Consider the following 15,417-nt stretch of genomic DNA (forward strand, 5'->3'; position numbering starts at 1 on the left):
CGGGCCTCTCACTGTTGTGGCCTCTCCCGTTGTGGAGCACAGGCTCCAGACGCGCAGGCTCAGCGGCCATGGCTCACGGGCCCAGCTGCTCCACGGCATGTGGGATCTTCCCGGACCAGGGCACGAACCTGTGTCCCCTGCATCGGCAGGCGGACTCTCAACCACTGCGCCACCAGGGAAGCCCTCTGTTTCTGTTTTTGTAAAACTCTCTTAGGCCCAGCTCCAATGTCATCTGCCTAGCCCTTCTAGGACAAAATGCTCAACCTCTCTATTGTGCTCCATAGCACATGACTGATAGCATTAGTTTAACACTTAATATATTTTATTATATTTAGTTGTTTATACTCTGTCTCCTCCACTAGATGTAAACTGCTAAGAGTAGTAATCATGAATTAATCTATTTTATATTCCTAGAACCTAGCACAGTGCTTCTTGGTACCAACAGTAGGTATGTTTGATAAATGTTGGATAGACTCAGTTGAAGATCAGAGAAGTACTCCTTGATATTTTGGGGCTTTGTTAAAAAAAAATGGATGCTTTGTATGTCCATTGCTGATGGATACACATACCAAGAGGTCAAGTAAGTTATGAGGTCATAATGCAAGTTATTTATAAAAAAGGGACCTAGGTCTAGTTGTTCTTTTTGTCAGGAAAACAGTCATGAAGAGCAAAACCAGCCTGTGCACAGCATGGACACAGATCTAATTACTACAGTGACAGGCTTAGCTTCAGAGACCTGTACACAGTACTCCTCAATGCTTGGATGTAGAGGTGAGGCAGCTAGGGTTACCACCATTGGCACCATCCTTCTCCTATATACTTCCTCAACCCCTCTCTATTCTTAGTACATATGGGAGTACATGCTAAGGCGTGGGATATAGCTTTTGCTCAAACTGCCCTATTTATTTATTTCCTCCTTTATTTTTATATAATCCTTATGAGTGTTTGGTGGTAGCAGAAGAGAAAAGTGCGTTGGTTTTCCCTTTGGCTCTAGTCAATAAGGAAGGTGCTCTTTTAACCAACTTTCAAAACTCACTGGATTAACATATACTCTCTCTTTCCTATTGAACATAGTGATGCGTACAGCACACTGTGTTTGAAACTGTTAGACTCTTCTCTTGTACACCTAAGATTCAACTGAGTTTGCTCCCAAACTTGTTTGTACCAGTTTGTGCCAATAGCTGCTACTGAATTGTTATTTAAATAAATATTACATAAACCAATGATATATGAGTGTAAAAGGAGTTATTTTTTTCCTATAAAAATTAAGTTAAACCTTTGGAAAAACTCATTAAAAAAGGCTGCTAAAAAGAACTGATGTCAAATTAGGTATGGGTGAAGCAACTGTAAAAAAAATTATAAAAATATAATAAAAATCTAGAAGGATTCTATACTTAGATACTTTGCAAAGGCCTTAAATTTTTTTCCACTTTAAAGAAACTAAAACTTGAAATCACATATAGGTTAGTGCGCCACGGCTGGCCGGGAGGGAGTTCGGGAGAAGTCTGAAGCTGCCGAAGAGGCAAGTGACCTTTTCTTCTCTCTTTGATTCCTGGGCGCGAGGAGAGGGGATTAAGCGCGCCGCTTAAAGGAGCCCCAGAAACGGGCGCGGAGCTGCCGAAGAGATAAGAGACTTTTTTTTGCCTCTTTGCTTCTTCGGGCGCGAGGAGAGGGGATTAAGAGCACCGCGTAAAGGAGCTCCAGAAACGGGCGCGAGCCGCGGCTGTCAGCACGGACAGTAGAGACGGGTGTGGGACGCTAAGGTTGCTGCTGCCGCCACAAAGAGGCCTGTGTGTGAGCACAGGTCACTCTCCACACCGCCCCTCCCGGAAGCTCGTGCAGCCTGCCACTGCCGGGGTCCCGGGATCCAGGGACAGCTTCCCCGGGAGAACGCACGGCGCGTCTTGGGCCTGTGCAGCGTCACACCGGCCTCTGCCACCGTGGACTCGCCCCGCCCCCGTGCCACTCCCTCCCCCCAGCCTGAGTGAGCCGGAGCCCCCCAATCAGCTGCTCCTTTAACCCCGTCCTGTCTGAGCAAAGGGCAGAGGCCCTCAGACGACCTACACGCAGAGGCGGGACCAAGTCCAAAGCTGAACCCCAGGAGCTGTGCGAACAGAGAGGAGAGGGGGAGGTCTCTCCCAGCAGCCTCAGAAGCGGCGGATCAAAGCTCCACAATCAACTTGAAGTGCCCTGCATCTGTGGAAAAACTGAATAGACAACTAATCATCCCAAGTTGAGGAGGTGGACTTTGGGAGCAAGATATACTATTATTTTCCCCTTTTTTTCTTTTTGTGAGTGTGTATGTGTGTGCTGCTGTGTGAGATTTTGTCTGTATAGCTTTGCTTTCACCATTTGTCCTAGGGTTAGACCGACCCATTTTTCTGTTTTTTTTTTTAATATAAATTTTTCTTCTTAATAATTATTTTTTTATTTTAATAACTATACTTTATTCTACTTTGTCTTCTCCCTTTCTTTCTTCCTTTCTTCCTTCCTTTCTTCCCTCCTTCCCTCCCTTCTTCCTTCCTTCCCCCTTCTTTCCTCCCTTCCTTCCTCCCTTCCTCTCTTCCTTCCTCCCTTTCCTCCTTTCCACCTTCCTTCCTTCCTTTCTTGCTTTCGTCCTTCCTTCATTTCTTCCTTCCTTTCTTCCTTCCTTCCCTCCCTCCCTCCTTCCTTCCTTCCTCCCTTTTCTTTCCTTTCTATTTTTTCTCCCTTTTATTTTGAGCTGTGTGGATTAAAGGCTCTTGGCGCCCCAGCCAGGCACCAGGCCTGTGTCTCTGAGGTGGGAGAACCAACCTCAAGACACTAGTCCACAAGAGACCTCCCAGCTCCACGTAATATCAGACAGCGAAAATCTCCCAGAGATCTCCATCTCAACACCAAGACCCAGCTTCACTCAAGGACCAGCAACGAACAGTGCTGGACACCCTATTCCCAACAAAGAGCAAGACAGGTCTACAGCGCCATCCATTAGCAGAGAGGCTGCCTAAAATCATAATAAGGCTACCAACATCCCCAAACACACCACCAGACATGGACCTGCCCACCAGAAAGACAAGATCCAGCCTCATCCACCAGAACAGAGGCACTAGACCCCCAACCAGGGAACCTACTCAACCCACTGAACCAACCTTAGCCACTGGGGACAGCCACCAAAAACAACGGGAACTACAAACCTGCAGTGTGCAAAAAGGAGACCCCAAACACAGTAAGATAAGCGAAATGAGAAGACAGAAAAACACACAACAGATGAAGGAGCAAGATGAAAAGACACCTGACCTAACAAATGAAGAGGAAATAGGCAGTCTACCTGAAAAAGAATTCAGAATAATGATAGTAAAGATGATTCAAAATCTTGGAAAGAGAATAGACAAATTGCAAGAAACAGTTAACAAGGACCCAGAAGAAATAAAGAGGAAACAAGCAACGATGAGCAACACAATAAATGAAATGAAAAATACTCTAGATGGGATCAATAGCAGAATAACTGAGGCAGAAGGACGGATAAGTGACCTGGAAGATAAAATAGTGGAAATAACTAATGCAGAGCAGAAGAAAGAAAAAAGAATGAAAAGAACTGAGGACAGTCTCAGAGACCTCTGGGACAACATTAAACACACCAACATTCGAATTATAGGGGTCCCAGAAGAAGAAGAGAAAAAGAAAGGGACTGAGAAAATATTTGAAGAGATTATAGTTGAAAACTTCCCTAATATAGGAAAGGAAATAGTCAATCACGTCCAGGAAGCACAGAGAGTCCCATACAGGATAAACCCAAAGAGAAACACACCAAGACACATAATAAACTGTCAAAAATTAAATACAAAGAAAACATATTAAAAGCAGCAAGGGAAAAACAACAAATAACACACAAGGGAATCCCCATAAGGTTAACATCTGATCTTTCAGCAGAAACTCTACAAGCCAGAAGGGAGTGGCTGGACATATTTAAAGTGATGAAGGAAAAAAACCTACAACCAAGATTACTCTACCCAGCAAGGATCTCATTCAGATTTGATGGAGAAATTAAAACCTTTACAGACAAGCAAAAGCTGAGAGAGTTCAGCACCACCAAACCAGCTCTACAACAAATGCTAAAGGAACTTCTCTAGGCAAGAAACACAAGAGAAGGAAAAGACCTACAAGAACAACCCAAAACAATTAAGTAAATGGTAATAGGAACATACATATCGATAATTACCTTAAATGTAAATGGATTAAATGCTCCCACCAAAAGACACAGATTGGCTGAATGGATACAAAAACAAGACCCATATATATGCTGTCTACAAGAGACCCACTTCAAACCTAGGGACACATACAGACTGAAAGTAAGGGTATGGAAAAAGGTATTCCATGCAAATGGAAATCAGAAGAAAGCTGGAGTAGCAATTCTCATATCAGACAAAATAGACTTTAAAATAAAGTCTATTACAAGAGACAAAGAAGGACACTACATAATGATCACGGGATCAATCCATGAAGAAAATATAACAATTGTAAATATTTATGCACCCAACATAGGAGCACCTCAATACATAAGGCAAATACTAACAGCCTTAAAAGGGGAAATCGACAGTAACACAATTATAGTAGGGGACTTTAACACCCCACTGTCACCAATGGACAGATCATCCAAAATGAAAATAAATAAGGAAACACAAGCTTTAAATGATACATTACACAAGATGGACTTAATTGATATTTATAGGACATTCCATCCAAGAACAACAGAATACACATTTTTCTCAAGTGCTCATGGAACATTCTCCAGGATCAATCATATATTGGGTCACAAATCTAGCCTTGGCAAATTTAAGAAAATTGAAATCGTATCAAGTATCTTTTCCGACCACAATGCTATGAGACTAGATATCAATTACAGGAAAAGATCTGTAAAAAATACAAACACATGGAGGCTTAACAATACACTACTTAATAACGAAGTGATCACTGAAGAAATCAAAGAGGAAATCAAAAAATACCCAGAAACAAATGACAATGGAGACACGACGACCCAAAACCTATGGGATACAGCAAAAGCAGTTCTAAGAGGGAAGTTTATAGCAATACAATCATACCTTAAGAAACAGGAAACATCTCGAATAAACAACCTAACTTTACACTTAAAGCAATAAGAGAAAGAAGAACAAAAAACCCCCAAAGTTAGCAGAAGGAAAGAAATCATAAAGATCAGATCAGAAATAAATGAAAAAGAAGTGAAGGAAACAATAGCAAAGATCAATAAAACTAAAAGCTGGTTCTTTGAGAAGATAAATAAAATTGATAAACCATTAGCAAGACTCATCAAGAATAAAAGGGAGAAGACTCAAATCAATAGAATTAGAAATGAAAAAGGAGATGTAACAACTGACACTGTAGAAATACAAAAGATTATTAGAGATTACTACAAGCAACTGTATGGCAATGGACAACCTGGAAGAAATGGACAAATTCTTAGAAATGCACAACCTGCCGAGACTGAACCAGGAAGAAATAGAAAATATGAACAGACCAATCACAAGCACTGAAATTGAAACTGTGATTTAAAATCTTCCAACAAACAAAAGCCCAGGACCAGATGGCTTCACAGGCGAATTCTATCAAACATTTAGAGAAGAGCTAACACCTATCCTTCTCAAACTCTTCCAAAAGATAGCAGAGGGAGGAACACTCCCAAACTCATTCTATGAGGCCACCATCACCCTGATACCAAAACCAGACAAAGACGTCACAAAGAAAGAAAACTACAGGCCAATATCACTGATGAACATAGGTGCAAAAATCCTCAACAAAATATTAGCAAACAGAATCCAACAGCACATTAAAAGGATCATACACCATGATCAAGTGGGGTTTATTCCAGGAATGCAAGGATTCTTCAATATATGCAAATCAATCAACATGATACACCATATCAACAAACTGAAAGAGAAAAACCATATGATCATCTCAATAGATGCAGAGAAAGCTTTTGACAAAATTCAACACTCATTTATGATAAAAACCCTGCAGAAAGTAGGCATACAGGGAACTTTCCTCAACATAATAAAGGCCATATATGACAAACCCACAGCTAGCATCGTTCTCAATGGTGAAAACCTGAAACCATTTCCACTAAGATCAGGAACAAGACAAGGTTGCCCACTCTCACCACTCTTATTCAACATAGTTTTGGAAGTTCTAGCCACAGCAATCAGAGAAGAAAAAGAAATAAAAGGAATCCAAATAGGAAAAGAAGAAGTAAAGCTGTCACTGTTTGCAGATGACATGATACTATACATAGAGAATCCCAAGGATGCTACCAGAAAACTACTAGAGCTAATCAATGAATTTGGTAAAGTTGCAGGATACAAAATTAATGCACAGAAATCTCTGGCATTCTTATACACTAATGATGAAAAATCTGAGAGTGAAATTAAGGAAACACTCCCATTTACCATTGCAACAAAAAGAATAAAATATCTAGGAATAAACCTACCTAAGGAGACAAAAGACTTGTATGCAGAAAACTATAAAACACTGATGAAAGAAATTAAAGATGATACAAATAGGTGGAGAAATATACCATGTTCTTGGATTGGAAGAATCAACGTTGTGAAAATGACTCTACTACCCAAAGCAATCTACAAATTCAATGCTATCCCTATCAAATTACCACTGGCATTTTTTACAGAACTAGAACAAAACATTTCACAATTTGTATGGAAACACAAAAGACCCTGAATAGCCAAAGCAATCTTGAGAACGAAAAATGGAGCTGGAGGAATTAGGCTCCCTGACTTCAGACTCTACTACAAGGCTACAGTAATCAAGACAGTATGGTAGTGGCACAAAAACAGAAATATAGATCAATGGAACAGGATAGAAAGCCCAGAGATAAACCCACACACATATGGTCACCTTATCTTTGATAAAGGAGGGAAGGATATACAGTGGAGAAAAGACAGCCTCTTCAATATGTGGTGCTGGGAAAACTGGACAGCTACATGTAAAAGTATGAAATTAGAACAATCCCTAACACCACACACAAAAATAAACTCAAAATGTGTTAAAGACCTAAATGTAAGGCCAGACACTATCAAACTCTCAGAGGAAAACATAGGCAGAACACTCTACGACATAAATCACAGCAAGATCCTTTTTGACCCATCTCCTAGAGAAATGGAAATCAAAACAAAAATAAACAAATGGGACCTAATAAAACTTAAAAGCTTTTGCACAGCAAAAGATACTATAAACAAGACCAAAAGACAACCCTCAGAATGGGAGAAAATATTTGCAAATGAAGCAACTGACAAAGGATTAATATCCAAAATTTATAAGCAACTCATGCAGCTCAATAACAAAAAAACAAACAACCCAATCCAAAAATGGGCAGAAGAACTAAATAGACATTTCTCCAAAGAAGATATACAGATTGCTAACAAACACATGAAAGAATGCTCAACATCATTAATCATTAGAGAAATGCAAATCAAAACTACAATGAGATATCATCTCACACTGGTCAGATTGGCCATCATCAAAAAATCTAGAAACAATAAATGCTGGAGAGGGTGTGGAGAAAAGGGAACCCTCTTGCACTGCTGGTGGGAATGTAAGTTGATACAGCCACTATGGAGAACAGTATGGAGGTTCCTTAAAAAACTACAAATAGAACTACCATACGACCCAGCAATCCCACTACTGGGCATATACCCTGAGAAAACCATAATTCAAAAAGACTCATGTACCAAAATGTTCATTGCAGCTCTATTTACAATAGCCAGGACATGGAAGCAACCTAAGTGTCCATCAACAGATGAATGGATAAAGAAGATGTGGCACATATATACAATGGAATATTACTCAGCCATAAAAAGAAATGAAACTGAGTTATTTATAATGAGGTGGATGGACCTGGAGTCTGTCATACAGAGTGAAGTAAGTCAGAAGGAGAAAAACAAATACCGTATGCTAACACATATATATGGACTCTAAGGGAAAAAAATGTCATGAAGAGATTAGTGGTAGGACAGGAATAAAACACAGACTTACTAGAGCATGGACTTGAGGATATGGGGAGGGGGAAGGGTGGGCTGTGATGAAGTGGGAGAGTGGCAGGGACATATATACACTACCAAATGTAAATTAGATAGCTAGTGGGAAGCTGCCACATAGCACAGGGAGATCACCTCTGTGCTTTGTGACCACCTAGAGGGGTGGGATAGGGAGGGTGGGAGAGAGGGTGATGCAAGAGGGAAGAGATATGGGAACATATGTATATGTATAACTGATTCACTTTGTTGTAAAGGAAAAACTAACACACTATTGTAAAACAGTTATACTCCAACAAAGATGTTTAAAAAAAAAAAAAAAGAAACCACATATAATGCCTTTTGGGTATAAGAGAAGTTCAAATAGCAGATACTTATTAAAAGAAAAGCCTTGGCTCTCCATCACATTACTGACAAATAAATGTTTATTTATTTAAGTTACATTTATATTTATTTTAAAAGTAAAAGATAATTTCCCACTTATAACTTAATTCTAATTAAATGACCAATTACTGGTTACCAAAGCATTAATTAAGAGGACTTCTATTGTACTTCCACCATGGCCCATTAGTGCTTCATTTCTATTAAGAAATACCTGTTCTCTGGTTAGCTCCCTGGTGAGAAAAATTAATCAAAATGATTAGCTAGAAAGACTAAATAATCTGCTTCTTCTAAATTTCCCTGTATGTAACACGAGTCGGGGAAAACTCTGCAAAGACCACTTAGAAATTGTAGCTCTATTCAAACATTAATGGTTATACCAGAAGAAAGATTCATCCAATCACAGGGCTGGAAAATGCTTGTGGGGCATGTCATCTGAGACATACCAGTAACACCATGCTGTGTATTAATAGATGCAGATTCTTTCAGTTAAGAAATAATTCATTTGGTTCTCTCTCATGGGAACCATCCTTTCATCTCTTTGATAACTCGTCTAATCCTTCTCTAAGATTTCCATTACAACAATGGCAGAAGTCTAGAATTAGAAGCCCAAAGTCCATGAAACTAAAATCCTTAGGGCCTTTCAGGCTTATGAATCTCACCTGTTCACCAGCTTGGGATTCCCCAATGATGAAACGATCTCCTGGGCCATCAGCAGCTGTGAGATGAACAAAACCAAGAACAATCATTAGAATGGACCTATAGCAAAGAATAAGAACCTAGTGTTGGAATTCTAAAACTTGACTCAAATGATCAGACAAGGCTTCAGGAAAGTGGAATACTTTTCTGATCTCCTAGTTTAGAAAAGGGCTTTGTTATTACTAGTGTGATCTTTGGTATCCACAACTCACAAGAACCAATAGAAGTGGTCCAGATTGTGCCTTTTCTTGGTGTCTCTGGAGATAGTTTTCATATTGTTCCATAATTTCCACTCTTGCACTTTTTAATAGGAAGTTCTTTTAGCCTATCGTCCTAAATAAATGGTTATGTATGTGTTATATGTGTGTACACACTCATGGAGACATATATATGAAGTAGCAAGTGAAGTAGGAAGAACATATATTCTTTTCTTTATTTGACACTTAAAGGAAATGAGTTACAGAATGAAGAAACTCAGGTAGTAAAGGTTCAGTACCTTTAACAAGTTCTGGTTAGTGGTAGGCCTAGGACTAAAACCCCAGTCCCTGAATTTCCAATACAGTATTTTTTTTCTTATGATGGATCAAAGTGCTGTTTCTAAATCAAAATACACAGGCAGTGCTGCATCACAATTCCCATTGACTGTTTATTTTTAAATTGGAAGAACACTTTCAGACTTGAGATGGAAAAAACTTCTCATCCAATTTTTTTCTATATACAGCATAGTAATGGCTGGATGAAAAAATATTCCTGGAGATAAATGTATTCAAAAGGTTTTCTTCATATACAACGTGGATTTCAGGCCAATACTATTGGCAAGGCAATGCATACCTAATGAGTTTCATGATCATGACCATTTTCTCCTTGTAATTGGCATACAGCAAGGGTTTGGGGGCACACACATAGCAAAGATAACACTAGTTATATGAATATTTTAATCATATTTACAGTAATGTTGATAAATAATAAAAAGTATTTTCCCTCTTTTAGAGAGGAGATATAAAATTTATTGTTTCTTGGACTTCCCTGGTGGTGCAATGGTTAAGAATCCTCCTGCCAATGTAGGGGATGCGGGTTCGAGCCCTGGTCCAGGAAGAGCCCACATGCCGTGCAGCGGCTAAGCCCGGTGCACCATAACTACTGAGTCTGTGCTCTAGAGCCCGTGAGCCACAACTACTGAAGCCCACGAACCACAACTACTGAAGCCCGCGAGCCACAACTACTGAAGCCTGCGCGCCTACAGCCTGTGCTCCGCAACAAGAGAAGCCACTGCAATGAGGAGTCTGTTCACCGCAAGGAAGAGTAGCCCCTGCTCGTTGCAACTAGAGAAAAGCCCACGCACAGCAACAAAGACCCAAAGCAGCCAAAAATAAATAAATAAATAAATAAATAAATAAATAAAAAGAAAGCCAGGTATAAGAGAATGCATGTAGCCTGATTACATTTATTAAAAAAATTTATTGTTTCTTTATGTGACTACAAAGTAGTATTTTTTCTAAAGCTTTATATATACAATACCGTTTATAATAAGTCACTTTTTTGCACAGTTGGCTTTGGTTAACCTGATGTGAAGAGGAACAAAAATTAACATTGGGTGTCTTCTACTTACTAGATGTTGTATCTTGTGCTTTTTAGACATTGTCTCAGTTAATAAACTCTTGGCTTTCTGGTGTTTTTTGGAATGCTATTGTATTTTCAGTGTTCACTTATAAGAAAGAGAATACTGTAGTTTTCCTGCAATGGTATTCTTATGCTGCTTTCATGGGTTCTTTTTTCTTTTCTCTCTCTCTCTCTTTTTTTTAACGAAACAATTTAAAACACATAGAAATCACTGCTTCAACAATTATCAACATTTTACCAATTTTGTTTAATCTATCCCCACACTTATTTTTGCAGTGTTTTAAAGTTAATCATAATTTTCTTACTGTAGAAAATTAAAGTCAATTATCTTTCAGAGTTCTGCACTAACTGCATCTCAAAACTGAATAAACATACTTTTGATTATTTCTCTGCTAGAGATACTACCAGCTTTCCACCTCCCATAAGCAACCTAGATGTTTTCTATTTTTACTTCTTGCTCAAGGGAAAATTAGCATGGTTTTAGAGTAAAAGTTGAATCTGAATCCTGGTTTTGCCTATTATTAGCCTCAGAACTTAGAGCAAATTACTAAAACTTTCTCTAACCTTCAGTTTACTTGTTGATAAAAATGGGCATAACCATACTTTAATACCTTTTAAGGCTTTTTATTCCTTTCATTCATTTACTAAATTTCTACTGAGTGTCTTCTGTGCCCTTAGTGTTATATTAGATGCTGGGACAGAATAGAGAGTAAAACTAGATATTGTTTCTATTCTAATGCAGTGTCAGTCTGTTGCAATGTTTTTCAAACTCTAGATCACAAATAGAGGTGGGCTGTAAAATCATCTTGTAAAGAAAAAGAACAGAAAATATATCTTGTCACACATGGTGAAGGTGAAAATTGTGTCAAGAAACTTATTTTTGTTTATATATATGCATGCATATATATTTATATGCATTGTATATGTTATATATGTATGTATATATCATTGGTTTCTGATGTCTAATGTATTAATGTGTGTCTTTCTATGGGTGTGGTGAAAACAAAACTCTTAAAGCCACCGATGTAGTGAGGGAGATAGATATTAATCAAATAGTCACATTAACAAACATATAAATTTGTATATAAATACAAATTAAGAAAACCATTCTAAAGGAAAGGAACACAGTTTTATGAGAGTATACACTGAAAGTACCTGAACTACACTGGAGGGTCAGGGAAAGCCATCTTGATAAAAGCATTTATGATTTGAATATGAAGGATGAGGAAGAGCTAAGTAGGCAAAAATATGTGGGGATGGGGGAGAGGAGGGAGAGGGAAAAGGAGAGGGAGAGAGGGAGAGGGAGAGAGAGAGAGAGAGAGAGAGACAGAGAGAGAGACAGAGAGACAGAGAGACAGACAGAGAGGAAATGAAAATGCTTCATCTATAGATATTCACCTAAAGAAAACAGTATGTGTAAAGTCTCTGGTTCATATCCTCCCACTATCCTATAGTCTAGCTACTCTCAGGTGTACCTGAGAATACCAAGATGACTCATATTTCAGCTCCATAACATATGCTACTCTCACTGCTTGGAGTGTCCTTTTCTTCTCCCTGCCTTCTGGTTAAAGACTTCTTAGCTTTTAAGACTCAGCTCAAGTGTCACCTTCTCTAGGAAGTCATATCTGACTTCCTTTCCCTCAAGAGTCACCTACTTCTTCTTTTGTTTCCGCAGTGTATTCCTGAAATAACTCTAATGATGGCTTCCTAATGTATTTGTAATATTTGCTTATTTGTCTCAGGGAAATTCCTAGTACCTGCTGAATAATAGGTATTCAATAAATGTTCAATATATGAAGTATTCGAAAGTTCAAGAAATGAATGAGTGTGGCTTCTAAGAATCTTTATAGAAAGATGCATGCATGAATGAAAAATAAATAATATTTTCCACTGCAAAATGCTGTATTTTGAATGCCTTCCATTTTCTGCTGGTTCATGTATATTGTTTTCTTCAAAACACGAGTCAACATTCACCATCTTTAGAATGTTCAGAAAGACTGCTCTGTTTAATTCTATATAACTTAGATTATGTCTAGCATAGTGCCTAGCTCATCACTGATGCTCAGTAAATATTTGATAAAATAAAGAAATGAATTTGGCACTTCCATAATACTTAGGTGGGAAGTTTGTAAACTATCTTGTACATGAGTACAATACAATGAGTATTGTGCTTTGTAAATTTTCTTAAATAATTTTATAAATGTGTGGTAGGTAGAGATCACTTCCTTTATTTCTTTTTTGAAACCCTCTGCTCTTCAGTCTTCCTCTTGTCTCCTGTTCCCCACACATGCAAATATACATACACTCAAAATGCTCATATCAGTGTTCTGCACAAATGCTCCAAACAAATGTCATTATATAATGAGTGGCTAGAGATAATCTGGGGCAAGGTTGGTATAGAGTGTCAGGGAGGCCAACAACTGAAAGAGCCTTTAAGTGATTCTAAGAAGCAAGATGCTTTGTTGCCAAGGAAGGCACACTGACTGGGGAGAGAATATGTCTCACTTTAACTATGTTCTCCACTTTGCCCTGAAAATTTCCACCTGGGAAACATGCCTCTATATTGCTAGCTAAGGAAGGCTCAGTCAGCCAACATTATAGAAAGTCCTTGGTACCAACCGAGGAGTCATTTTTACCATTTCCCTTATAACAGTGCTTCTCAACCCTTAATGGGCATAGAAATCACCTGGAGATCTTGTTAAAATACAGATTCTGATTCAGTAGGTCTGGAACAGGCCCTGAGGTTCTATATTTCTAACAAGCTGATGCTTATGCAGCTGGTTCATGGACTACCCTTTCTGAGGAGCAGAGCAGTGTAAGACTGAAGGGAATACAGACAAATTCAGACTAAGAGAAAACTTAAGAAATAAAAAATTAGTGAACTACCACAGAAGTCCTGATTTTACATCAACACCGAGGCTAACTATTTATTATAAAGACAGAAAAGTAACAATCAATCTACCTAACTTACCGATATTTATTTTAAAATATCTATTAAAGAGACAGGTAAAAGAAAAGTTGCCATTTTCAAGATGAATTCTACCAGCTTGGGTGGGAGGGGGAAGAAGTGGAGGTACAGTGGCAGATGAAGCTAAAGCTTGGAAAGAAATTAAGTAAGCCACAGTACGCCATTAGAAAAGATGGATGGATTCCAAGGATTTCTGTAAAGGCTTAGACTCTTTCCTCCCACTAATTCTGACATTTCTGTTCATAAGTTTTCTTTTCTGTTTTGTAACTGTAGAATTTAATTTGAAGGAAGAGGTAAAAGCAATATAAACCAAATCCTAACAGCAAATGCACTGTATAATGCTTAATGCTAGACCCTGAAACTGCTCCCACTTCCACCTTTTTAATGTCCAGAAAACACTTTTAGTCTTTATTTGAAGATTTCTGATTATATCATTTGATATAAAATTGATACCATTAAATAACTATTCATTGTGGCAATGTATAGAAAATGATCATCCTCAAGCCATTTGCCCTAGAATTATCCCTCATTTTCATTTTCCAGCCATGTGGGAGCTCTCTTTCAATCTCTTGAAATCCTTTATAGCTATTCACTTATCTTCAACAACAAAAGCCTCATCAGGACTGAAAATAAACAGAGGCCATAGATGGCATAACTTTCAGAGGTTCTAGGCACCTCTATTCTTCAACAGAGGAATAAGGTAGAAGGACTAAGATTTTGTTTATCTCTAATTATGGAACCAAACTGTCTAAGACTGGATGATAAGCAACAGGGTAATAGTATTGATATTTATGTGTATACTAAAATTAACATTGTAGAACGAGTTTGGAGTGGTGGCAAGGGTAAGTGACAAGACTAGCACAACAGGATTAATATTTGCTGCAGTTATACTGAGGGATTAAATCAGGTGAGTTGTTTGGAATTTTAAATCTGCTTCCTGGAAAGCAGGGAGCAAGGAATAGAACAGATGGATGAGAAGGCATTTTATATTCTTTACCATCATCTTCCAGGAGAAAAATGCCCATATATTGTTAGTACTGGGAAAAGATATATTATTTCCTTAAATACATTATTTTAAGCTTTTGGGGATTAACTTAATTATTCCAAACTATCTCTCTGCTCACATGAGTAATACTCCTATATCATAAGGCTTTCTTTTTCATCCAAAGTGTCCTACAGTGGAAGGCCACTGGCTGTCAAATTGAGTTGGAAAACCAGCTATGGCCAGACAGGATTTAAATGGACAAAACAGAAACTCTAAAACATGACTTTTGTGACAGAATAAGAACTAGCTCAAAATCAAAAAGGTTATACCAAATTTTAGTATGCATTTTAACACACTGGAAGGAAGTACAACAAAATGTTAATAGTAGCTAGACAGTGAGATAATGGGTTAAAATGTTCTTTTTGATTTTCTGTATTTTCCATAAGCATGTATTTAATCAGAAAGTCTAAAAGAAAAAGCTTTAATATTTACTTAACCTAAATGGCAAGGATTTCTCTTAATATAATTTTCCAGAAATGTTTGTTGCACATGGTTCTCAAAATAATTACCGGCTTGTTTATAATTTTCCCTTTTCTTAAATAATCCCAAAACTAATTCTGAAGTGATAAGCCTTTCAAATTGAACATTTTCAAGACAGTGAATTTGGTATTCTGAGATATTTTTACCTTTATTAACATCTAAGAAGCAATTGTGAGACAATGGACACC

General features: G+C 38.1%; 1 protein-coding gene across 13 annotated transcripts in view; it reads right to left on the minus strand.

Moving 5' to 3' along the window:
• GPHN (gephyrin) overlaps positions 1-15,417 on the minus strand; it is a 640,157-nt gene that overhangs the window by 92,388 nt on the left and 532,352 nt on the right. For all 13 annotated transcript variants that reach the window (XM_059059572.2, XM_059059574.2, XM_059059562.2 and 10 more), the window contains one exon: positions 9,080-9,135. In XM_059059572.2, coding sequence (XP_058915555.1) covers positions 9,080-9,135 — 56 coding nt within the window. The remainder of the gene's footprint in view (positions 1-9,079; positions 9,136-15,417) is intronic.

The sequence above is a fragment of the Kogia breviceps genome, chromosome 3 (assembly GCF_026419965.1).
Source record: "Kogia breviceps isolate mKogBre1 chromosome 3, mKogBre1 haplotype 1, whole genome shotgun sequence".
Classification (NCBI taxonomy): Eukaryota; Metazoa; Chordata; class Mammalia; order Artiodactyla; family Physeteridae; genus Kogia; species Kogia breviceps.